The sequence below is a fragment of the Colossoma macropomum genome, unplaced genomic scaffold (genome assembly GCF_904425465.1).
Source record: "Colossoma macropomum unplaced genomic scaffold, Colossoma_macropomum, whole genome shotgun sequence".
Taxonomy (NCBI): domain Eukaryota; kingdom Metazoa; phylum Chordata; class Actinopteri; order Characiformes; family Serrasalmidae; genus Colossoma; species Colossoma macropomum.
Genome location: NW_023494804.1, coordinates 1,988,627 through 2,015,368, shown reverse-complemented (window position 1 = coordinate 2,015,368; position 26,742 = coordinate 1,988,627). Strand labels below are relative to the sequence as shown.

At 39.7% G+C, this 26,742-nt stretch overlaps 1 protein-coding gene across 1 annotated transcript; it reads right to left on the bottom strand.

Moving 5' to 3' along the window:
- Positions 1-4,161: 4,161 nt before the first annotated feature.
- On the bottom strand, positions 4,162-25,893 carry umodl1 (uromodulin-like 1). The gene is made up of 17 exons (XM_036595062.1): positions 25,818-25,893; positions 24,585-24,827; positions 23,643-23,840; positions 22,563-22,669; positions 21,778-21,973; positions 20,563-20,707; positions 18,742-18,786; positions 18,518-18,609; positions 17,214-17,326; positions 15,552-15,771; positions 14,216-14,353; positions 11,747-12,285; positions 9,768-9,910; positions 7,646-7,885; positions 6,473-6,632; positions 5,071-5,155; positions 4,162-4,763 (listed from the first exon to the last, which is right to left on the bottom strand). The coding sequence occupies exons 1-17, from the start codon at positions 25,891-25,893 to the stop codon at positions 4,579-4,581; spliced, it is 2,925 nt and encodes a 974-aa protein (XP_036450955.1). The 3' UTR covers positions 4,162-4,578.
- Positions 25,894-26,742: the final 849 nt, after the last annotated feature.

The window sequence follows — 26,742 nt, the reverse complement described above, 5'->3', positions numbered from 1 at the left end:
TGTTACAGCTGCTGTATGTGGGTTAAATGCCGCTAGCGAGGTGTACATGTATGCGTCAGTGCTGCATATATGTGTCAGCGCACTGCACACATGAGTGTTTTACAGTAACCAGCTTGTAGAGCTTAATAGTACAACATTCAAGCACTGCTGCATATTAATACAGTGGTACAGTGAAAAAGTGCTCCATTCACTGTAAAAAAAGATATCTACACAAGTGAAAACATCTCAAATGTAGACAATATATCTAATATTTCTCGTGATGAGGCTGTTGGGAGAATATTAGGAGATTATTCCTCCTATTTCTGTACATTATTATTTGTTTTAAGTTATTTTATGTAGTGAAAGTGTTTTGTTCTATTGGCAGATACTTTTACTTCTTTGAAGCATTATTTCTCAAAACAAGCAAAATGATGTGGCAATAGAATAAAACACTTTCAGTACATAAAATTACTTAAAACAAGTAAAAATGTATGGAAAAAAGTTACATAGTGCTATAATATTCTTACAACAATCTTATAATGAGAAATATTAGATATGTTGACTATATTTAAGATGTTTTCACTTGCCAAAGTATCATTTTTGCAGTGTTGATTTATTTCATTTTACATTAATTTTATAAAAAAATATATTTTTGCATATAAAATTCATGTGGACATAATGTGCAAATTTGAATAAAATAATTTCATTGCATCACTATTTATGACATGACATACTTATATCATGTACCAGCATTGAAACATTAATATAGAAGAAACAGCAACACATACACACAGTGATACACACAAGTGTGTGTGTATATGCGTGTGTGTGTGCGTGTGTGTGCGTGTGTGTGTGTGTGCGTGTGTGTGTGCGTGTGTGTGTGTGTGTGTGTATGTGCATGTGTGTGTGTGTGTGTGCGTGTGTGTGTATGTGCATGTGTGTGTGTGTGTGCGTGTGTGTGTGTATACGTGTGTGCGTGTGTGTGTGCGTGTGTGTGTGTATACGTGTGTGTGTGTGTGTGTGCGTGTGTGTGTGTGTGTGTGTGATCTGTCTGTTCTCATCAGTCAGTCAGTCATCCTGATGTAAATCTCCTGAATTATTTAGAGCTCAGACAGCCTTTAACAGAGCCACTAAATATCAAAGATATCTCGAGATGTGGAAAGAGAGGTCCAGATTCACCGCTCACTGGGTTCAATTCTTATTCATGTACATTTCTACCTTAATTAATTAATTAGTGTACATTTTTATTACTTATTTATCACTTATCGTAATCATTTGTTGCAATAAATTATCTTTAAAATAAATAAAGAAACGCACTGGTCTAGTGATTTGAATATGACCTGTCTTATAATATCATATAATAGATACTAGGGTTATTATTCCATTAAGATTTATTATTTAGTGTTTACTATAAATGATTCTCTAAATATTATTAAGTTTGTACAACAAATTATTCAGTAGCTACTATGAGATTTTTAGTATCTACTACCAATCATCAAACTACTTTGAATTATTCATTAAACAGTGACAATTATTCAGTATCTACTATGAATTATTCAATAACTACTATGAATTATTCAGTATCCACTATGAATTATTCAGTATCCACTATGAATTATTCTGTATCTTCTATGAATTATTAAGTAATCACCATCAGTTACTCTGTTTTCACTGTACATTATTATGGATCTTTTATGAAAATATAATATAACATTATAATAAAACTGATATAATAACTGATATAATAATTGATGATCTGTTTAAACTGTTGTAAAATATGAGTTTAATCCTCTGTTTCAGTGTCAGTCCTGTGGACAGACGTCTGTAGAGTCATCGATGGGTGATCAAGGTTAGGGTCCTGTTTCAGAGCAGAGGAGAGAAAAGCATTTGAATTAATAATGACCTCTGGAAGCCCACCAAGATCACCTAACGCTCATAAATACAGTGTGTCCTGACTCCAGGGGGTCAACAGTGACTCCACTCCAAAATACTGATTTACCCAGCAGCCTTCTGTAACTCTTCACTGAAACACAGACAGGAAATGAATTAAAGACGTTTTGTACCAGCGCCATGTTTATTACTTCAGTAATTCAGTGCATCAGATTTCATTTTTGTGTTGTATATTTAATAATGTTTGAATCTGATCGTTTTCACAGCCCAGTATTGGAAAGTTCTGATTGATTAATTTCAGTATAGATCATGTTTGTCTCACTGCATCTACTGAACATGCAGATTTGCTGTTTTCTCTTACAGAAATAAATACTAGTGTAATTCAAATCTCCACCTCCACCCTCAGCCCCACCCCCCTCTCTCTCTCTCTCCCTCTCTCTCTCTCTCTCTCTCTCTCTCTCTCTCTTTCTTTCTCTCTCTCTCTCTCTCTTTCAGGGAGAGGGGGGAAGAAATAGAGATAGAGAGAGAGGGGGAGAGTGAGAGTTTCTCTCTCTCTCTCTCTCACTCACTCTCTCTCTCTCTCTCTCTCTGTCTCTCTCTCTTCCTCTCTCTTTCTTCCCCCCTCTCTTCTGCTCTCCCTCTCTCTCACTCTCCCCCTCTCTCTCTATCTCTATTTCTTCCCCCTCTCCCTCTCCCTTCCTCTATTTCTCTCTTCCTCTCCCTCTCTCTTTCTTTCTTTCTTCTACCCCTCTCTCTCTCTCACTTCCTCTCTCTCTCTTCCTCTCTTTTACTCTCTCTATTTCTCTCTCTCTCTTTTTCTCTCTCTCTTCCTCTCTCTCTCTCTCTCTCTCTCTCACTCACTCTCTCTTCCTCTCTTACTCTCTGTCTCTCCCTCTCTCTCACTCTCCCCTCTCTCTCTCTCTTCCTCTCCGTCTCTCTCTTTCTCTTTCTTCTACCTCTCTCTCTCTCTCTCTCTCCCTCTCTCTCTCTCTTCCACGATAATTATGTGAATAGGATGAGGCTGCACTGAGCTGTTACCATAGCGATGCCTCCCCTTTTGAACACAGTGAAGATGAATGACTGCACTACAGCAGAGCACTGGAAAAGCTCAGGTGGACGTTTTCAAAACAAAAGCCCCTGTTTCGTTTTTAAAACTTAAAGAGCAATTCACATATGAGTAGATGTATATAATGCATATGGGACATATTATTATTACATATAAATACGTACATATTTTTAAGATATACGGGACATATTATTATTACATATAGATGCCTAAGTCCTGATGTTGTATAAAACTATTCTGTATGTGTTTGTGTGTTTCCAACCCCCCCACCCCCAACCCAGATGGTACCCTCCAACTCTCAGGAGGACCACCACACATAAAACACACACACACATGCACAAGTGCACACACACACTCAAGCGCATGTTTATAAGCTTTCTTTCACTGCCCAAACTGAAAGCCCAGCGCTCACTCGGCCTGCTGATGACTGCACTGTAATAAAGATTGATCCTTAATTGAGGCTGTTAATTGATTAATTACAGTGTGCTTAGAAATCACTGAGACTCGGCAGAATTAAACATGTTAAAGCTTCACGGATTCTCTGATTCACTGATTAAACTCTCCAGTTTTAATAATGGAGGCCTCACCTCTGATGCGTCTTCAGGAATCAATCCACAAACCTTCCTTAATTACCTGCAGCACTCATTTCTAATCATCAGCACTTTCATCTAATTATCCATATTTAACTAGCAGCTGGTTCACACAGGCACCCAAAGCTTATAGAAGAGCGCCCTCTAGTGAACATGAAGTAAAGAAGAAGAGAGAAATTTCCCCACTACATTGCTTGGCCACTTTATTGGAAACCTACAGCACACCTGATCACCTGTGTGAAAAATGAGACCAGTTGATTAAACAAGTAAAATCAGCTGAGCTCCTGCTTGTTTGGAATAAAAACCTACAGCCACACCTGTCCTTTGTAGATAAGACACCACTGCTGTAGCTCTTCATCAGCGGTCAGTTTCTGACCACAAAGTTGCTTTTGCCTGGATATTTTTGGGTGGTGGACCATTTTCAAACTAGCGGTGACACTGATATGGTTAAAAAACCCAGGATCACCGCTGTGTCTAAAAGTGGCCAGTTAGTGGAAGCACAAGGGGGGTGTTTCTAATAAAGCGGCCAGTTAGTGGAAGCACAAGGTAGGTGTTCCTAATAAAGTGGCCAGTGAGTGTATCTCCCAATGTATTTTGCTTAAAAATTACACCACAAAAAGATTAATGTAAGGCTTTTATTCACTAACTGAAGAATATTTGACGTACAGAGTATCTCATACAGTATCTCATCATCATTGACTCCAAACAACCATCTTTCTATTAGAATCAATCAGACATGAAATTAATAACATCAAAGGACAAAGCAGCAGAGTTTCTAAAGTGCATTGTATATCGGCCTATTCGTGGGCATTATAAAAATATAGTGATGTTAATGTAATAGTTGTATTAAATATATATACTTATAACATGCAGAAATAATTTGAACATTAAGCTACAATTCATTTAATATGTTAATTAATTCTTTAACTGCAGGCTTATTATTTAGTATCTACTGTGAAACTGTTGTGTAAGTCCTGTAGTTATGAGTGTGAGGACTTCTATGAAATACTACATGTCTGAAGCCTCATTATATGAAAAACTCACTAACATCATCTATTTGTCAAAAACGTGATAGGTGAAGTTCTCCAGGCGGGGTTTGAAGTGAAAGTTGTAGTTCCCCATCCTCTTTCTGTAGTACGAGAGTGCTGCCATGCCGATGGTGACAAAAACAAACAGACCGACTCCCAGCAGAATGAAACCGATGATGCGCGTTCCCTGAATAGCCTCTTCGAGGGTCACTAGAGGGAAAATATAATGTCATAAGTATTCATTATGAATCATACCCTATTGGTGTGAGGACAATATTGATAATAACTAATAATGTATTGATTAATACTATACATACTGTATGATGTATGTGTACTGTATTTAGAATAATGCACTAATTCACTGTAAGCTTCGTGTTACACCGATGTTCCCACAGTTAAGAGCTGTTAGGCACAGTGTGCAGCATTAATACAGAATTTAAAGGCATCATGAATTTACTAATAGCTGACACATAATAAATTAATTAATCAGAGAAGAATCTGGAAGATTGTTGCTCACCTGAGTGTGACCTAAGCAGAGGTCCGCATGAAGCTTTTGCTGTTCCAATTACATTAGAGCTTCTGGTGCTCCTCGCCAGGCAGCTCTAAGATAGAATAAGAAAAAGAAATAGAATAAGTCTGTCTCATGATATATAATACATAATTGTGATATTTTTACATAATATATATATGAGACCATAATTATTTTTCTACAGACTGTGATTTGTCCTAGATTTGTTCTGTTTAGAGTGGAGGGATGGTGCAGGGGGGGTACAGTGTAGATGCAGCGAGTGTACATTGTAGGTGCAGTGGGGGTGTTGTGTAGGCGCAGTGAGGGTACAGTAATGGTACAATGATGTACAGTGAGGGTAAAGTTAGGGTAAAGTGTAGATGTGTACAGTGCAGCTACACTGACATAAAGTGGGGGTACAATGAGTATATAGCGAGAATACACAGTGAGGTTACAGTGATTGTGCAGTAAGGGTACACTGAGGGAGCAGTAAAACTACAGTGCAGGTGTGGTGACAGTACAGTGAAGATACGGTTTGGGGGCAAAAAAGAGTGCAGCAAAATTGCTGTGATGGTTCACTAAGGGTGCAATGACTGAGGGTGCAGTGGGGGAAAAGTGTAGATGCAGTGAGGGTACAATGAGAGCACAAAGACACTAACTATATCACCACTGTACTTCAGTAAGGGTACAGTTAGGGTACACTGAGTATATAGTCAGAAAACATAGTGAAGGTGCAGTAAGGCTACTGTTTGGGTGCAGTGGCAGTACAGTGTAGGTGCAGTGAGGGTACAGTGTAGGTGTAGTGAGGGTACAATAAGTATATAGTGAAGATACACAGTGAGGTTGCAGTGAGGGTGCAGTAAAACTACAGTGCAGATGTGGTGATGGTACAGTGAAGACCCAGTTTGGGAGCAAAAAAAGGGTGAAAAAAGGTGCAGTAAAATTGCAGTAAGGGTGCAGTAAGGGTGCAATGACTAAGGGTGCAGTAAGGGAAAAGTGTGTGAAGTGAGTAAAATTAAAGTACAGTTAGGGTTCAGTGAGGCCATAGTTTGGGGGCAAGAAAGAATCAGTAAATTTGTAGTGAGGGGTAGATGCAGTGAAATTGCAGTGGTGGTACAGTAAGGGTGCAATAAAGTAAAGAGAGTATAGTGAGGGGCACAAAGGGTGTAGAAAAGGTACAGGAAGGGTGCAAGGATACAGTGGGGGTACAATTCAGGTGCAGTGAGAGCACAGTGATGGTACAGATTGAGATGGGGACCAGTGAGGACATAGCTCGGGGCCCAGAAAGGGTGCAGTGAAATTGCAGTGAGGGTACAGTTATGGTAAACTGAATCACTGAGGGTACAGTGGTGGTGCAGTGAGGGAACGCTCAGGCCAGTCTGAAATCAAGGCGAAAACGAGACACACTCACAGGTCTGCAGGTGGCCGACGCTGTCTCGATGCAGATTTGGATCTGGCAGTGCAGATAAATAATATCCAGGTTCGCCATAGAGAAAACATTGACTGCTAGCAGAGACCTGGTGGAGTTCCCGTTCTGAATCACGGTGGTGTAGGTGTTCGGAAGAGGACAGCTGAGGGGAAAAGACAGCAATACTAGCTCATGGTGTTCATCCAATCTCTGCTTCACGTCGGATACAGTCGTCTCTGTTAACTGTGTCTGTTCTGTAATACTGTGCCATAATTATTGTTCGCATCCCTGTCTTGATACCAGTCTGCACTGCAAACATGTTATGCGGCAAGTCTTAAATATAGTAAATAAATCATCATACATTTCTCATCATAAGACTTTTGTAAGAATAATAAACTTACTTGTAGACAGTTTTGCTTGTTTTGAGTAATGTTTGTCTAAAGAAAGTGTGTCGTTCCATTGGCAGATAATTCTTCACTCCTGAGCAAAAAAACAGGTCCAAATATCATGTTTTTTACTGCTGGTTCTGGCCGGTCGGAGTCCAGATTTAAACCCTATAGTGAATATTTGGTCTCACATTAAACACAAACCAGCTCTGCAGTGTTTTCCAGCTGTTTGAAGCCGTCAGTGCTGAGTGGATCAATACTGACTCTTCTTTCTGTAAAAGACTGTCTGCAAATTTACACAAAAAACTATAAAATTTAAAGAAATCAAAGGGAAAAACTCTCACTTATTAACTTACTTTATCTGTTTGTTTATTGGTTGGTTGATAAGACCACTAAAAGCTTATGTTTTGCCATTTTGGGCTTGGCCCTTTTTATTTTTTTGCTCAGAAGTTTAATGGTTTCGAGAAATAATTCAGAAAATTAAAAAAATAATAATGCTTGAAACAAGTATAATTATCTGCCAATTAAATAAGACACTTTCACTAAATAAAATGATTTAAAACAAATAAAAATGTCCAGAAATAGGTTAAATATTCTCATAATATCTCATAATAAGAAATATTAGATATATTGGACATACACTAGACTCAAGATGATATACACTAGACTCACATTTTGCAGTGTGTGTATTTATTTTAGTCCTTGGCTGTGTCCAAAATCACATACTGTACTGTAATAAGTGTAGTGTACTATTTTGATATGCTATATTACAGTTGATGAAATCACAGACCTGTTTTCCAGAAAGAAGTACTGGGGCGATTCCGATGGGTTGCTGCTGGGATTCGCCCAACATTTGTTGATGACCACTTTGATTTGGGAGACACTGGAATTCACCGCCACCTCTATGATCACCTCGTCCTTGGGGGAGAGGGTGTAGTTCTGCGGTAGAGGAGTCGTCCCGTTCAGCAGACGCACGGTCACATGGAACGTCCCTGATCCCAGCACTGCACCGTCGATCATGTCTAAGTAGCTTAAGAAGGGATATAAACATTACACTAGCATTGCATAACAATACATTAGTAATCAGCGAAGGTGCTAGACACTGTTTTAACTTGAAAAGTGTTCTGAACAGGTGTGAATGTTTATTATGGTGTGTTTTCATTGAAATTTAGGTTTGGTGCATCTGGAATTCAACTGTAAACATTCACCATCCATCAGAGAGGAGTGGGAGCAGAGTGGGAGCAGAGCAACGTGATTGTGCTTATTGGCTCTGAGCATCAGTGTTCTCTCTTGCTCCTAAATCGCTTCAGTATCGCTTCATCCCGTGAGCCGAACAGTCCTTTTTTTCCCACACTGAGTGTGTTTACATGCACTTAATAATCGGATAACTGCAGAAAATCTGATTTTGTTAGTAATCCAATCCGAATGAGGAAACTCCAGGTCTACATGAGTCAGACAGTAAAAAGATTTCTGCTTTACAACCAGCCAGTAAACTCACAGGAGAAGACGAGAGGTAAACGTAATGTAAAACTTTATGCTGCAGCTTTTTTTAAAACATTGCGCCGCTTTACCTGAAAAATATGAAGAATATCTAAATCCCTCAATTCGTCAAGCATGTAGTCAATTTCATCATCACTGCAAATGTTTTTCGCTGCGTGTCGCGGCGACGCTGCTCACTTATTTCCAGTCTGTTTTCACACATGGGCAGATTGAGAAATCCGAAAGAAATCAGAGTAAGAGTTCACATGCACTGAGAAATCTGACTACTGAGCTATAATCCAGCCTCTTTATGAGATTTCTAGATCAGAGTATGTTGTTTACATGACCGTTTGAATAACCAGATAACTGCAGAAATCCAATTATGATTTGATTATTGAGTGCATGGAAACGCCTTGACTGCCTCTGTGTGGCAGGAGTGATGCAGCAGCGACTCTGCAGCTCACACACGACGGCTGTTCATGCACAGTGTCTGTGCTGTAGAGCTGTTCAGCAGAACTACATACTGGAAATTCTCACCATCACAACACAGTTCTACAGACATCACACATAGTCTCGTGTCGTCCATTTTGGTGTGAGAATGATAAAACATTGCAGTGTCTTGTCCACTCTCCTGCTCTTGCGTTCATGTTTATAGAAAGAAAAGACATCTGGTTTATTCCACCGCTGCAGCCGTCATCAAAAGTTGGGAAAGTTGCCACCAGCAGCAGCACAATCTCCAATTGTGGCTCCTTTAAAAAATATGTGACACCCAGCTTTCTGTCAATGGTTTCCTGCCATCATGAACGCATTCTGAGGCCGACTTAACATGGTGCAACTTTCATGCTTTCATTCAATTAGTTGCACGTTGCAAGTTGCATGAAACTTAATTTCAACACAACATGAAATCACTTTTAAAAATAGTTGCATGCAATATTCAAATGTTCCACTAGATGGCACAATGATTGGCTAGGTAAACAGAATATAGCCATTCTATTTTGCCAACATTTTAATCATCGTTTCTGTGTGAAGAATGGAGTTTGCTAAATAAGCTAACTCAATTGAAATGATATCATCACATGGTACGTCATGTGTGTTCTGATTGGCTGTTCCACAAAGTTGAGATAGTTGCGGCTGTTGCAAATGAGTTTCAAGTGAGTTGCAGGAGGCCTTATATCATGCAACACCAATAAAATGTAGCTTTGTGTACATTTCAAGCAACTAAAGTTGCGTGAACGTTTCACAGCCTAAAGCCAGCCTTAGCTATTCTGGAAAATCTGAGCTGTTCTAGAATTCTTGGTGGATTCTAGAACTCTCCATTCTAATTGTGGTGCAGTGTATACCACCACTATTTTCTCCACTGTGTTTACTGCAGGCTAAAAGAGACAGAGAGATCTACAGGGTCCGCAGAGGCGGTTGCTATAGCAGCCGGGTACCTGGAGGACTCGTATCCCGTGGAGATGATGATCTTGTTCATGTAGGTACAGATGACTGGCACCTCGAGCTGTGCAATTGGAGCAAAGTTGGGCAACACCCACATGGTCATGTTGTTGTAGAGCATGACCTGGACCGTGGTGTTCTCGGTGTTGTTCTGAAAGACACAAACGCCAAAACAACTTTAGACAATGGAGAATGAATGTCCTACACCTTTCCATTCCTGCTGTACATTAATACTGACACAGAACTCCTGAACAGTGTTGCTGACAGAAATGTTTTCAATTTTATGTTAGACAATAAATCTTCTTTCTGTTCCAACAATTAATACACAGTTTTCTCTCAGATACTGAGTAAAACCTACGAAAGTAGAGAGAGTAATCAGTGGCTGAGAAATCATTACCAATCAGCATTCAGTAACAGTAATGCTAACCAATCAGTGCCCAGTAGCAGTAATGCGAAACAATCAGTGCTTAGTAGAAGCAATGCCAACCAATCAGCATTCAGTAGTAGTAATGTCAACCAATCAGTACTCTGTAGCAGTTATGTTAACCAATCAGTGCTCAGTAGAAGTAATGTTAGCGTCCTGCTGCCCAAAACCTGTTTGCTATAGAAAAATGAAAATATACTTTTATTGATTTTTAGTGATTTTTATGTCCTTAACTTTCCAAAATGACATAAAATTCCTGCATGATGGCCTGAAAAAATGTTAAATTCACATTTTTCAGGTTAACTACTCTAGCTGATCCACAAACATATACTATATATATATATGTGTATATATATATATATACATCCTCTGGCAAAGTGACTTGCTGGCACACAGATAAAGGACTTCATGTAGAAGATCTCATCAGCTTCCAAAGTTAGCATTAGCTCATTAGCTCCTCTGAACAGGCAGCTTGCGTGACTCATTATACAAAAAAACCTTCTAATTTCCCTCGGCTATTTTTGAATAATAAAACATGTTTTCAAGTCTTTTTTTCCCTCTTTCTGTTGTTTGCAGTTAATCCAATATACGTTTTAACTCTGATGGACACTCAAACATCAAAATGAGTTGGAATGCACATCCCTGGTTCTCAGTTTTAATGCAAAACAGCCACCATATGAACCAAAAACTGGACTGTTATGCCACTTTTCCACTGCATGGTATGGCTCAACTCAACCCCACTCGCTTTTGGTTCCAGCTACTTCATTTTCCACTACAGATATAGCGCCCCCTCAATGTAGCCGGACATTATAGTAATGCTAGACAAATTAAATGAGGGCGCGGTGAGTTGGTGGAGTTCTACTTTCATATCGATTCACCCATAAAGAAACACTCAGTCTCCCTGTCTCTCCTGCTCATCAGCACCAGCCTGTTATTAGTATAAGAACCGGCTGAAACGGCTGAGCAGGAAACTGTGTTTATCTAGAATAAAGAGCCAGACGGACTCGGAGGAAACTGTCTGTCTGTGTTGTTGAAGGAGAACCTCAGGCAGGGTCGTCTACATGGCTATCGGGGCTCCATCTCCCCCCATTCAAAGAAGGCATGAAGTTTCACAGACAGCGATAATGATGATCAAAATGATCCACAGAGAGACAGGAGTGAGTGGAGCTCCGGCGCCAGGACAGCAACCGAGACCCCAACGAGTTATGGCAGCCCCACTACTGTACAGCAACCGAGACCCCAAAGCGTTATGGCAGCCCCCTACAGTACAGCAACCGAGACCCTAATGCGTTATGGCAGCCCCCCTACAGTACAGCAACCGAGACCCCAACGCGTTATGGCAGCCCCCTACAGTTAGCTCCCCTACAGTTAGCCCCCCTACAGTTAGACCACTTTAACTTTTTTCTCAAAGTCTACTGTTTTTATATTTATTAACAGTGGCCCTAAAACGCCGTCGTACAGTCAAGTCAGTGGTCAGAGTACCAAGCAGCTTTAGACTGGCTGGCCTTGGTTTCCTCTCATGTTGTGGGCTGTTATCTATTGAAGGCTTACTCTATGGATCTGCACCCCACACTCGTCCCAGGCCACGATGAGCTGCACATGGGTGCTGTTCACACCCATCTGGCCGCAGTGTGGTTGGCCCAGGTACAGCGAAGCCTCTGAGATGCGTTTCAGTCTCAGGAATTCCTGTGCCACGAAGACGGCGATGGATCCGGCCCTACAGTTCACTGAGATGGCCTCTGTTTCGGAGATGATTGGTGTGTGGAGGAATGCAGCGGTGGTCGTGGTAGTCGTGGAAGACAGAGGTGTTGAGGGTGACTCTGTGGTTTGGCTGTGGTTTGGATGCTCCAGTGTTGTAGATGATGCTGTGGATAAATGTGTAGATGATGTTGTAGATGATGTTGATAAGGTGGAGATCGTGCTGGTGCTGCCTGGAGCAGAGGTGGGAGCATCTGTAGTTAAAGCATCAGGACTTGTGCGGGTCACATTGTCAGCATGTCCGGTCGTTGTTGCAGACGTTTGGGTCGTAGATGCAGATGACTCGGTCACGTTCGGGTGTGCAGTGCTGGGTTCTGTCACATTGCTGTTCTCTATGGAGACAGAAGAACTGGAGATGATGAGAACTGAATGGAGTCTGCCTCAAAACACCAGATTTCAGAAAAGTGCCTCGCTGAGCAGCTCAGATTTGCTCAATACTCTATTAGAGACAGTTTATAGTTCATACTTCAAATACATGTGTTTGTTTGTTTACTTGTTTGGAACTGGGAGTCTGTGCAAGATTTTAGCCTTGTATCTTGAGAAATAAACACTAGTAGAGGTGGACATGACCTTTAATGTTGTCTTAATGAGCTAATTTCACCACAGCAGCTGACTTATACGGCTTAGAACAGCATTTCAGTCTGATATCTTAAACATACAGTCGAGCTCATGATATTAACTTCACATTTAGCATTAATTTAAATGTGCTCTTTCCAACTGTACCAAGTATTTTATATTCAATTTTGTCAAATATGAGAAATATCCATTTAAACTATAGTCAGGGTATTATTTTTTTATTTTTATTTCCTTTTTAATTGCTCATATATTGAAAATCTTTGTTACTTTAAGAATAATACCCAACTATTACAAGAGTAATACTAGATAGTATCTACTAATAGATACCAGAATTTAATATATCTGATATACTTCTGATGTGCAGATATTGATGGCCAAATTGCTCCAGTGCACATGAAAAAAATCTGCCATAAATTGGAAAACATTTATCACAGTAGTTGCTGTTTTGGTAGGTAAACAGAAAATGTATTGGCTTTCATATGAATAGTTCAGATAAAATGACTCGCTAAATTTCGAATCATTTTCTCTGCTGCTAATGAAAGACTAAAATTAAGGACTTATCCACTTTTTAAGGCCTCTATATCTCAGAAACTACTGAAGGCACAAGCCTTAAATTCAAGAATTGCACTTCATAAGATTAGATGCAAATATAAACATCTAGAAATAGGCAGAAAAATCTTACATGCAAAGTGTTAGACGAAAAAACCTTTTGCTAAAATTGAATATTAAATAAAACTTCTCAAATTAAAAATTAATATTATACTTAATTAATTCTTCATTATTAATACTTAATAATTATACTTTTTTACTAAAAAAAAACTTTTAAAAAACTTACTTTACTTCCTGTCACTATTAATGTATTAAATATCTATACCCTATATTATTGTTTTCAATGTTTTTTATGTATATTTATGTACAATAAAGCGAATGTAGTTTGATCTAATGTCATTCTCCTGAAATTAAGCATTACATTTATCATTTATTGCCTACATTCAAGAGATTTTCACCCCTAACGATGTAGTGTTTTTGCCTTGAATAACTCAAAAACTTAACCAGCAAACACAGCTTTGAACAGCTGTTCATACATAAAATCATCATATTTTTCATTAAGGCACACAAAAAGTGCTGAACTGCAAAAAAAGTTCCACACTGATTTTCAGACTTTGGGACACATTTCCTTTGGGAATCTAACTGCTCACCATGTGGCCATGAGGGACAGGGATGCAGCCTCACTTCTTGCTCTAAAATGCAGGGGCGTGGCTAAAATAAGGCTCCGCCTACAGACTAAAACTCAGTGTTCCGTTAGTGACGAGCATTTTTTTAATAAGTTTAAACGGTAGAGGATACGCTTGTTTATTAAAGCTGCGCTATGTAAGTTTTGGGGGTTTGGAGACCTCTCTGGTGGAAATGTGTAACTGCATGCAGTTGCGCAAATCTGATGATTGAAAGAGAATTCAGAGAGAACTCAGTCTAAACTTGGCGAAAGAGCGTCTTCTGAGGATGAGAGTGAATTATCTACTATTGTCCTCACATCTTCATCAGTGTGATGTTGGTTTGGAGACTTAAACATCGAGCTGGAACTTCTTTGTGTGTGCATTTGTGGCGTTTAAAGCCTGTAGAACAGACCGATAGAACTTTCCACCGGCTCTGAGTGGATCTGGCGCTGCAGCTGAAGTGCTGCTGTACCTTGGCAGGTGCGTCCAGGTCTCGAGGGGTTTGCGTCAGTGTATCCTCTCTGACAGGAGCAGGTGTACGACCCAAAGGTGTTCACACAGTCGGCCCAGGGGGAGCAGTCGGCCTGTTGCAGAGAACACTCATCCACATCTGATAATGAGGAGAACGCGTTAGCACAGCTCATTACACAAACAACCTGCCGCACAGCCACAGATCAACATGCAAGAAGGTCACAGGACTTCATCACATCTATCCAGAGACTCAGGACACTTTTGAACGTCACAGTTAAAAAGATGGTTTTTTCTGGGTTCTTTAGTAAAGGCAATGGTTGCATTTAGGACCATGAGTTCTATCTAAAGCCATTTCATGCTTAAGTCATTCTCTGCATGGTGAATTGATGGAGAATGTGTTGTATACCGTTCTTTATGGCACCAAAAAAGGCTCTTCTATTGTATACGAGCTTGAGATCGTAAAAATAGCAGAACCCTTTTTGGTGCGATATAGAACCATATACAACACATTCTCTATCAATTTAAAGAACGCTTTATGCAAAGAACTACTTAAGCTTGTTAAGTTAGACTGTCTGGTTACTTAATTTTACCGAAACACATTTATAAAGAAATGAATCAGCACTGTGGAGACTGGTCCACACACGTACAAAGAAAATACCTAGAACTTGTTGATTTCAGTGTGATTTAGTTATACTGTCTTAGTACTTACTATGTTACCCAAACTTAGAACCTCACAATGGGTACTCAGTTAATGCCTAGAACTTAGAGGGCTGTAAAACATCACGTTCCAAAAAATGGTGAAACCTAAAACAGATATCTATGTAAAATGTTAAATAATTCAAAACCTACAAAGAAAACATAATCATTTGTATTATTAATTTAAAAAAATTTGATAAGCAGTGTGTTTGGCAAGGCAAAAAAGTTAACACACCCTCAACACGGACGATTATTCTGATCAGCTTTGCTTACCCAAGCAAAACATCTTGTAAAACTACAGTCGAATGCAAAAGTCTAAACACCCTTGGTCAAATTACACAGTACACAGATTTTGTCTGCAATTTTTACTTTTTTCATGTTTTATATTAGCCACTGTGTTGAATTCAGTAAATAAACAGTAACCGTGTGTTAAAAGGTGCGGAAGTGCCTCTGTAGAGGACCTGTTCACTAATTTTAAACTCAGAAAATCAAAACATACATGGAATTTGGCCAGGGGTGCAGAAATATTTGCACAGCTGTAGGTGTCTACACCTTTACTGGGCAGTGTGTTTATAACAGGACCCCACACAACATCCTGAATAATTAAAGCGCTGTGTGTTGATGATAGAATATGAGCCAACCTTGTATAACAGTGCTGTTCCTGTCGATGCTGAACTGCGAGCTGTTCAGCAGAGACTCCATCAGAGCGTCGGCCACGTTTAGGATGTGCTCAGTGCTGTTGGGCAGGAAGACGAGGGCAAAATTGACCACCACGCTGCCTGGAGAGAGTCCAGTGATCTGCACTATCACCTTCCCAGAGCGCACCAACTCCAGAATGTCTGGAGGCAGAGAGTGCAAAGTCTGGAGAGACAGAGGAGAAGATGTTGCTAATAAAGTGGCCACTTAGTGGAAGCACATGGTAGGTGTTTCTAATAAAGTGGCCAGTGAGTGCAGGCACAAGGTAGGTGTTTCTAATAAAGTGGCCAATTAGTGAAAGCACAAGGTATGTGTTTCTAATAAAGTGGCCAGTGAGTGCAAGCACAAGGTAGGTGTTTCTAATAAAGTGGCCAGTGAGTGCAAGCACAAGGTAGGTGTTTCTAATAAAGTGGCCAATTAGTGAAAGCACAAGGTGGGTGTTTCTAATAAAGTGGCCAGTGAGTGCAAGCACAAGGTAGGTGTTTCTAATAAAGTGGCCAGTGAGTGCAAGCACAAGGTAGGTGTTTCTAATAAAGTGGCCAATTAGTGAAAGCACAAGGTGGGTGTTTCTAATAAAGTGGCCAGTGAGTGCAAGCACAAGGTAGGTGTTTCTAATAAAGTGGCCAGTGAGTGGAAGCACAAGGTAGGTGTTTCTAATAAAGTGGCCAGTTAGTGGAAGCACAAGGTATTTGTTTCTAGTAAAATGGTCAGAGAGTGGAAGCACAATGTAGGTGTTTCTAATAAAGTGGCCAGTTAGTGGAAGCACAAGGTATTTGTTTCTAATAAAGTGGCCAGTTAGTGGAAGCACAGGCTTTGTGTTTCTAATAAAGTGGCCAGTTAGTGGAAGCACAAGGTATTTGTTTCTAATAAAGTGGCCAGTTAGTGGAAGCACAGGCTTTGTGTTTCTAATAAAGTGGCCAGTTAGTGGAAGCACAAGGTAGGTGTTTCTTATAAAGTGGCCAGTATATCGTACATGTATAATATACTGTATGTGTACTGTATAATATAATATATGTATAAATATACATGTATGATATTTCCAAATCATTAGAAGTTATTTTGTCAACAGGGACACCATTAATTACATATTTTATTATGTTTTTGTTTATGTTCATGGAGTCCACCACGCTGCTAGTGAAGGCATCTCAAATCCAGACACAATATCTAATATGTCTCATTATGATGCTGCTGTAGGAGAATTATAAGATCATCTCAAGACTATTTTTCTTTATACAAAGGAATCAGGGGGAATTATTCCACTACACTGTAGTTTTGGCTGATAATCAAGCATTATTCCTTTAAAGAAGTAAAATTGCAGTGAGGTAATATTACTGGATAAAATTACTAAAAAGGGTAGAATGTCTAGATATAGTTTGAATAATCTTATAATAGTCTTACAACAATCTCATCTTGAGAAATATAACATATATTGCCTACATTTAAAGTGAGTTCACCTACAACTATGTCATATTTTTGGAGTGAGTTCAAAGCTAAAGCACGTTACGTTAACCTAAGCATTATCATTTCATCAGAATCAACATGTTAGGTTAATCCAGCTCTACTGCAGCGACTGACCCTCTTCGTTTCTCTACGGAGTGGCTCATTACCTCGTTTATGATGCTCTCGGCGAGGGTGCGGTATTCCTCACTGCTGGTGTTCAGCAGAGCCTCAGTGAAGTTCACGTTGGTTAGACGAGTCACTGCTTTGAGGGTCTGATTATCTGAAGACAGAAAGCATTCATACTGTAGCACAGCAGGCTCAGCCTCTGACACTGTACTGTAGAGTTATCAAGGCAGATGTAACTGGATTACGTGTGGGTCCAGATAAAAACAGCTCAGTAAATGAACTATTAATGGGTTACCTTTAAGTACTATTACAGCCATAACATGAAACCCACCTCCTTGTTTCTACACTCACTGTCCATCTTATCAGCTCCACTGACCATATACTTTCACTCTGTAGTTCTACAGTTACAGACTGTAGTCCATCTGTTTCTCTGCATACTTTGTTACCCAGTTCTTCGGTGGTCAGGACCCCCACAGGACCCCCACAGGGCAGGTACTATTTGGGTGGTGGATCATTCTCAGCACTGCAGTAACACTGACGTGGTGCTGTTAGTGTGTGTTGTGCTGGTGCGAGTGGATCAGACACAGCAGTGCTGCTGGAGTTTTTAAACACCTCAGTGTCGCTGCTGGACCGAGAACTAAAAATATCCAGCCAACAGCGTCCTGTGGGCAGCGTCCTGTGACCACTGATGAAGGACTAGAGGATGACCAGCACAAACTGTGCAGCAGCAGATGAGCTATCGTCTCTGACTTTACATCTACAAGGTGGACCGACAAGATAGGAGTGTCTAATAGAGTGGACAGTGAGTGGACACAGTGTTTAAAAACTCCAGCAGCACTGCTGTGTCTGATCCACTCGTACCGGCACAACACACACTAACACACCACCACCACGTCAGTGTTACTGCAGTGCGGAGAATGATCCACCACCCAAACAGTACCTGCCCTGTGGGGGTCCTGTGGGGGTCCTGACCACTGAAGAACAGGGTAATAAAGTATGCAGAGAAACAGATGGACTACAGTCTGTAACTGTAGAACTACAGAGTGGAACTATATGGTCAGTGGAGCTGATAAAATGGACAGTGAAGGAAGATATAAGGAGCACTGTTTTGTCTTTTTGGCTTTTTGTTCCCAAAAACAAAGCATCTGACCATCTCTGCTTTAGAATTTACTGTGTTATGCACAGTTTTGATTGAGTGTGTATGTGTGTTCCTGTAAATTAGCCAGCTGGAAGACACTGCCACATTTACAAGTTGCTTAATATGCACTGTCCTTTATAAATAAACAAATTAATTAATCAATTTATTAACTTATTTCTATTAATAAGCTTGTTAAGAGTTACATACTGTATGCAGGAGGGTCAGTAGTAGTTAGAGTGCTGGTTGGAGTGCTGGACGTTGTACTGAAGGATGTGGTGGACAGAGTGGTGGACAGAATGGTGGACGGAATGGTGGACAGAGTGGTGGACAGAATGGTGGACAGAATGGTGGACGGAATGGTGGACAGAGTGGTGGACAGAATGGTGGACGGAATGGTGGACAGAGTGGTGGACAGAGTGGTGGATAGTGATGGTTCCTCAACAGGAGCTTTCCGCAGCGGTCCTGCGCTGACCAGACTGACATTAGAGATCTCTCTACTGGGGGTGGAGGAGTTACCTACAATCAATATAAACAAACCGTTCAGTGGAGTCAGAGAGCTGCGCCTGCTTCAGAGTCTGCTGTACAATCACAAAACTACATACACAACTGCAATTAAAATAATAATTACAGCAGCAAAATACTGACTATAAAACAGATAGCGGTCCTAAAATCTGATTGGCTGAACTGCATTCGAAGCCGTTGTAAAATCCACAACATATACACACCGACCGCCTCACAACAACTGACCTCTGTAAAACTGCGCCATGTCATAAAAATCCTTGTGCGGTTAATGAATAATCTCTGACTCTAATGCTGCTCACACTGACCAGGCAGTGTACTGATGAAGAAAGAACCCGGTTCTGTTTAAACTTACAGAGCCCCTGAAAGGACGTGTGGTGTATTTGATATTTTAGGGGAAAAACATCAGATACTATCAGGTGAGCACCAGACACTAAGTAGTGAGCATCCGATACTATGTGATGAGCACTTAATGCTATATGGTGAGCACAAGATGCTATCTGGCAAGCACCAAAAAATGTGGTAAATTAATTTTTGGTAGTCTATGGTGCTCATCTGACAGTGTTTGGTGCTCTCCACATAGCATCTGGTACTCACCACATAGTATCTGGTGCACACCACATAGTATCTGCTGCTCACCACATAGTATCTGGTGCTCACCTTATAGTATCTAGTGCTCACCACATAGTGTATGGTTTCGATCTGATAGTGTTTGGTGCTCACCACATAGTATCTGGTGCTCACCACATAGTGTCTGGTGCTCAACTGATTGTATCTAGTGCTCACTACCTAATGTCTGGTGCTGAGCTGATAGTATCAGGTGCTCAGCCCATGGTATATGGTGCTCACCTGATAGTATGAGGTGCTCACCACATAGTATCGACTGCTCATTACATAGTGCCTGGTGCTCACCAGGTAGTATCTGATGCTCACTAGATTTTTACCTAAAAATATACATACATTCCTTCCTGGGTCTTCATCTAAACTGAGGGGCTGACAACTTATTTTCATATCTAGAACTAGGTTGTTCAGCAAGCTAACAGGCTAAAAGATACTAAATATGCTAAACAACTCCATCATTAATATCACAGGCCTGAATTAAAGTACTGTAAGTATGATTCACTGTAAAACTGCAGTATAAAAGTCTAAAAATGTCACTTGAATGTTTTACACAATTCTAATGTCCGTGTTTCAGTCAGAAGTAGCATCAAACCCAGGCTGAATCCCAAACGGCTCCGTACTCCCTAAATAGTGTTCTAGCTATGAAAGTTTAGAAATTCCAGCCTCTACAGCCAAACGGTGCATCATTTATCGAGTGTGGATGAGTCTGAATTCCAAATGACTGTTTCTTAGCTGTATTTTGCTCTGTTGGGCTGCAGGATCCAGTATAAACTCCTACGTAGTGCACTATGTAGGGAGCAGGGAGCTGTTTGAGATTCAGCCCCAGCGTGAGTGCAGCTGGATTGGTGCTAAATTAAATTTGCGGTGGTAATTTGGTGGCCACAAAGTACTTATAAATACTAATACTATTTTTATTATTTGTTAATTAATTTACAGTTAATTACTGGCTACTGAATTGCAAGAGATTACTGTTTTTGATTACTATTTTAAGTACAACTTATAACTGTAAATGCAATTTGTAGCATTACTCACTCGTGCAGTGCGCTCCTGCCGGTGGGAAGGTCACTACACTGTAATGTATTATACTGTACATTGTAGTTTTTTATGTTTACTCACTTGTGCAGTGCGTTCCTGGCCTGCTGGGGTAAAGGTCAGTAGATCCAGGTGGACAGGTGCAGGTGTATGATCCATGTGTGTTGGTGCAGTTGGAATGAGGAGCGCAGTCCTTCAACACCGCAGTCACACACTCATCCACGTCTACACACACACAGGACAGCCAGCGTTGCAGGACATTATTTGGAAAGATTCTTGTAAATAATGAATCTGGTTCGTTTCCACGAAATGCAAAATACTGGGTATCAATCATAGCTAATCAAATCAAATCTAATCAAATCTTTGTTTATATAGCACGCTTCCTACAAGCAGCTTTACAGACTGACACACGGACAAAGGCCCAGAAAACAAATCTATAATCAGGCGAAGGTTAAAATGAAAACACAAGCATTAAAAACAAACCATTAAGATAATAAAACTGTAAAATATTAGATAGAATTAATTAAGAATTAATTAATAAATTAATATAGAATTAATTAAGTTTAAAATATCCAAATCCAAATAATAGTAAAATAAGAAGAAAGAATTGCAATGTGCAAAATTAGAGTAATTAACATTTAAAAAATTATTTAAAATATAAAACAAAATCAAAATAATGCTGGAATAAGATGAAAGGATCAGTAAAAAGCGCTGTTAAACAAGTACACTATTAAAGATTCTTCAGTAAAGACAATGCTTCTGTATAGAACCATATATACCTATATTCTTCAGATTGATGGAGAATGTGTTGTATATGGTTCTATGTTGAACCTTTTTGAAAATGGCACCAAAAGTGTTCTTCTAACGTTACGAAGTCAAGCTTGTATCAATAGCAGGACCCTTTTTGGTGCTATATAAACCCTATCAATCTGGTGCTATATAAACTCCATCAATCTGAAGGACCGTTTCACCATGTAGAGAACTATTTTAAGCAAACAAATAGTTTTTGGAGTGTTCATGGTTCTAGATAGGACCTTTTGTCTTTACTTAAGAACCATTAAAGAACCATAAAGAATGTAAGTCTTAAGTTTCCATTCAAAATGTCCACAGACTGTGAGAGAGAGAGAGACAGCGAGAGAGAGAGAGAGAGAGAGAGAGAGAGACAGAGAGAGAGAGAGAGAGAGAGAGATGTTCTCCTGTGACTCATGAGCTGTAATGTAAAGCTGGTGTTTAATGTTGATGATGAATCATGAAAACAAACTGATTTCAAAACACACACACACACATACTCTTACCGCTGATGTCCACAGCGGTGATCTCCTCAATGTTCTCCAGAAGAAGCTGCAGCCTGGTGGACATCTTAGCATGGGTCAGAAGGTCAGAAAGGTCAGAGGAGCCGAGCAGTAGTGTGGAGGTTGTACTGACCGGTCCAGCAGGCCATGAGGTCACATGGTACACAGAGACTGAAGGAAAACTCAAAGCTCCAGTCACCTACATCACACACACACACACACACACACACACACACACACACACTGTTAACAAGTTCTACATTCACTGGCCACTTTATTGGAAACACCTACCTTGAACTTCCTCTAACTGGCCATTTTATTAGCAACATCTATCTTGTGCTTCCAGTAACTGGCCACTTTATTAGAAACACCTACCTTGTGCTTCCACTAACTGGCCACTTTATTAGAAACGCCCATCTTGTGTTTCCACTAACTGGCCACTTTATTAGAAACACCCACCTTGTGCTTCCACTCACTGGCCACTTTATTAGAAACAGCTACCTTGTGCTTCCACTCACTGGCCACTTTATTAGAAACAGCTACCTTGTGCCTGCACTCACTGGCCACTTTATTAGAAACGCCTATCTTGTGCTTCCACTCACTGGCCATTTTATTAGAAACATCTATCTTGTGCTTCCACTAACTGGCCACTTTATTAGAAACACCCACCATGTGCTTCCAATAACTGGCCACTTTATTAGAACCATGGGCTCTAATTAGATATATTTTTAAATTTGCATCGCAGAATAAAGAAGAACTGTAAAAAAGAATTGTGTACTGATACGAACCACGGAGTGCAGCAGTCGTGTGTGGTTGAAGAGTCCACTGTTGGTGTTCACCAAATGGAAAGGGACCTTCACCTCCACGGTCACATTGAGCCACCCGCTCACATTCACTAACAACACAGATAAACATTATTAATCACTGACAGCATCTGACAGACACGTCTGTGAGGTGATGTAGCAAATCGAATATCAATCAAATAAACTGTAAACTGTAAAAATATAGTTTATTATAGGATTCTAGTAGATGTGTGCAGTAGTCACGTAGCTTAGACTATGGCTCTTGTCCACAGTCAGTGACTGTAGCCAGTATCTAGTAGCTAATCAGTATCTAGAACATCCAGAGAGACTAGGTTCCTGCCTATATGTTTGATTGGTTGATTCCTCTATCCTGTTATGCTGGTCCAGACTTAAAAAGGATGGTTCTTCAAGGCAAAGGTTTTATTTAGAACAATAAGTTCTCTATAGGACCATTTGCATGCTTGAATGGTTCTCTGCATGGTGACATGATTCTTCAGATTGATGGAGAATATGTGGTATATGACTCTATATAAACCCTTTTAGAAAATGGTTCCAGAAAACATCAGAAAGTGTTCTTATATTGTTACCAGCTTGACATCGTCTCAATAGAAAACGGTTCTATAAAAAAAACAAAAAAAGTGTTCTGCTTTACCTTTTCGGTGCTATATAGAACCATATACAACACATTCTCTGTCAGTCTGAAGAGCCATTTCACCATGCAGAGAACCATTTAAGCATGCAGATGGTTTTATAACGAGCTCATGGTTCTAAATAGAACCATTGCCCTTACTAAAGCACCCTTAAAGAACCATGTTTTTTTAAGAGTGTTCTTAACCTAAAGTGTGAGGCCTTCAGTTCAGCTCCTGGAGTCCTAACCAATGGGAGAGCTTGTTTGACTGCATCTGCCCAGATTCCACAGAGAGAACCGTCCTGATTGGACGATTTTCTGCAATGCAGCAGTAACAGTGCGTTCAGTCTGCTGTGGGTTAAAGCTTCTCTAAAGGCCTCTGATTGGCTCAGTTTAGTGTCACAGTGTTTCAGTAAAGCATGGACTAACGTTCTCACCGTGTGTGTGAGGCTCTACACAGTGGCTGGTGTTTTCAGTTTGGCAGCATTTCTGCCAGCCGGGACAGTCCGTGTCCCACTCGCACTGTAAACCAGGCCCGGGGACGGGGCCGGGGCCAGGGCCGGGCCCGGGGCCCAGGCCAGACCGCACTGGACACACTCCAGGTTTAGCAGTGAACTCCGCACTCCTGTTCAGGGCTGACATCAAAAATGATACACCAAAAATAATCTCTGTAAATGAAGTCAATGATACTGGACATATTTAGGATGCAAAGCCTTTACAACCTTTATAATCCTACGATTAATATGAAAACTCATTTATAGATGCTTCGCTGAAAGATAGTGTTACTGAAATATTGTCTATATATATATCATCGCTGTCCAAAGACAAACAAGTATCTCCAACAACACTCTTACCTTTCAATGTAAGTGTGTATATATATATATATATATATATATATATATATATATATATATATATATATATAATATGCTCTTCATAGGAAAATGATGCAAAAAACTTTATTGTTATTAAATGACTAATAACAAACTAGTGAAATACTCTACATACATACAATTTAACTATTATTTATTATATTATTACTTATTATAGCATTACATTAACTATTGCTTATTACAATAAAGGAACATTGGAAAAAGTCTTCTTACTTATAGTTAGATGTTTAATATGTAAATGAATCTTATTTATGGCCTGACAACTCGTGAAATCCTAGTGATCCCTACAGCACCATCTGGTGGTCTTTACTGTGCACTGCACGATCCTTCATTGAAAGATGCTGATGAATTCTTCTTAATAATAATAGATAATAATAAATATGACTTATTTATCTAATATGACTAGTGAAACTTCTGTGGGAAATGCTAACAGCATCATCTGGTGGTCACTGTGTGTTCTGCAGCGTCCTCTGTTGGGCTACTCACTCAGAGCGCAGTAACTGCCCACTTGCTCAAAGCCTTCGCAGCACCTTGTCACCTCTTTCTGGATGTAGTTGACCTCGGTTTTGTAAGTTGTGGTGTAAATTGTCACGTTACATGTTTTCCACGGCAACCAGCCTCCACACGGCCTCAGCTGGGAGGACGCGATCTGAGAGGAGACCACACTGGTGACCGGCACAGAGTCCAGCCCAGAGCACAGGTGGTAACCTGAGAGGGACAAGGCATAGCCTGGAACACACAGAGTAGAGGGTTAGAGCCTTCAGAGAAAAACAGATGAACACATAGGACAGTACAGATTCACTTATACAGTTCATATTTCATCCTGTAAATCTCAGCATGACACCTTTAGTGTTATTTACTGTACAGTAATCCTGTTTCTCTAACTCTCATCCTGATTTACAGTGGGGTTTTGTGAAAGATGCTAGATAATAGAACATATTATTATTATTATTATTATTATTATTGTTGTTGTTGTTGTTGTTGTTGTTTTTGACACCAACAGGCAAGATTTTAAACAGATAAATTAAATGAATGTCCTTTACCGACCTAATATTTAGTTGCTAAAAGAGTAGAAGAGTAGAAATAACACTAATTTTTATTAGTTGGTTTGTTTGTTTATTTTTACTATTATTATTATTATTATTATTATTATATTAACATTGTAGTTATTCTTATGTGAATAGGCAATATCTCAATAATAATTTAACAAAGTTGCAATTATTTTGTGAATTATTACATTCAGCAGATTAAAATAACAATAGAATGTATATGTACGTGTGTTTGTGTGTGCAATTGTATGCAAAAGTTTGTGCATCCCTGGTCTAATAACATGGTTCATTGATTTTCATTTTAATGCACAATTAATGTTTATTTGACATATTAGGAGCAGTAAAAACATAAATTGTGGCCTGTGCAAATGTTTTGGCACATTTGCAATTGAATTTGTTATGTTATTCCAAAGATTTAAACTAGAATTAGCACAACGAATGTCATGTCTAAGTGTTTCTCTGTAGAGGATGTGCTTTTTTTTCACTTAGAAAATCAAAACACATCATTTGACCAGGGGTGCACAGACTTTCGCACACGACTGAACCTGCCTGCTGTCCGTGTGCCAGAACTGTCTTTTGCTTTTTTTGTTAATGCTACATTTTTAAACATTACATCACCATAAATCATCACGCTGTCCCCTCAAACACTGCGCTGTCTGTGTCCTCCTACCTTCCTGCAGGGTGTTGTGTCCTCCAGCGATGCTGAGGAACGTCAGGACCAGCCAGGCGCTGAAGATCCGACACATTTTGCGGCACCAGAAGAACCTCTGTGTGTCAGAACCATGCTAAACCATCGCTTTCCAGTGCTCAGATGCAGAAGCAGTGTTTTAGTTACCAGCCTCACTGTAGCACACCTGCCCCCCCCCCTCCGCCCCCCCCACACCTTCATTCACCATCACTACCACACCTGCTCCCCTGTGTGAGACGCAACACGCACACAGCAATTAATGCACCCAGAAATATGGCCAAAAATAATTAGCATACGGCTCAAACCTGGACTTAACCTGTACCACAGTCAGGATAAACCTTATTATTAACGTACAGTTTCAGGATGGAGCTAAGATAACAGTTATTTTGACATGTGATGTTGTGTGAATGTGCATGATCAAAACCTGTGTATACGGGCTCTACAGGGACTTGAACGTTCGGCTTCAACTGCAAAAAAGTGATTTAAGCGTCTTAAATGTAGTCAATATTATATGTAAATGTTAAAAGTAAATATATACAATTAGATTCAGCAATATTTTACAGCTTTTAATAGTTTTATTACGTTTAAGATGCTTTCACTTAAAAAAATGAAAACATTTTTATTAATCTTGTGGCTTATAATTCAATATGTATTGTAAATGGTTTAGTATCTACTATGAATTATTCAGTATCTACTATGAATTATTCAGTATCTACTGTGAATTATTCAGCATCTACTATGAATTATTCAGTAACTACTATGAATTATTCAGCATCTACTATGAATTATTCAGTAATTACTATGAATTATTCAGTATCTACTATGAATTATTCAGCATCTACTATGAATTATTCAGTAACTACTATGAAGTATTCAGTAACTACTATGAATTATTCAGTATTCACTA

Coding starts and splice junctions, on each gene's coding strand:
- umodl1 (XM_036595062.1), bottom strand. CDS start 25,893: ATGTGTCGGATCTTCAGCGCCTGGCTGGTCCTGACGTTCCTCAGCATC. Junction 24,828..25,817: donor ACACAACACCCTGCAGGAAG/GTAGGAGGACAC, acceptor TGTGTGTTCCAG/GCTATGCCTTGTCCCTCTCA. Junction 18,787..20,562: donor GGAACGCACTGCACAAGTGA/GTAAACATAAAA, acceptor CTCTAATGTCAG/TCTGGTCAGCGCAGGACCGC.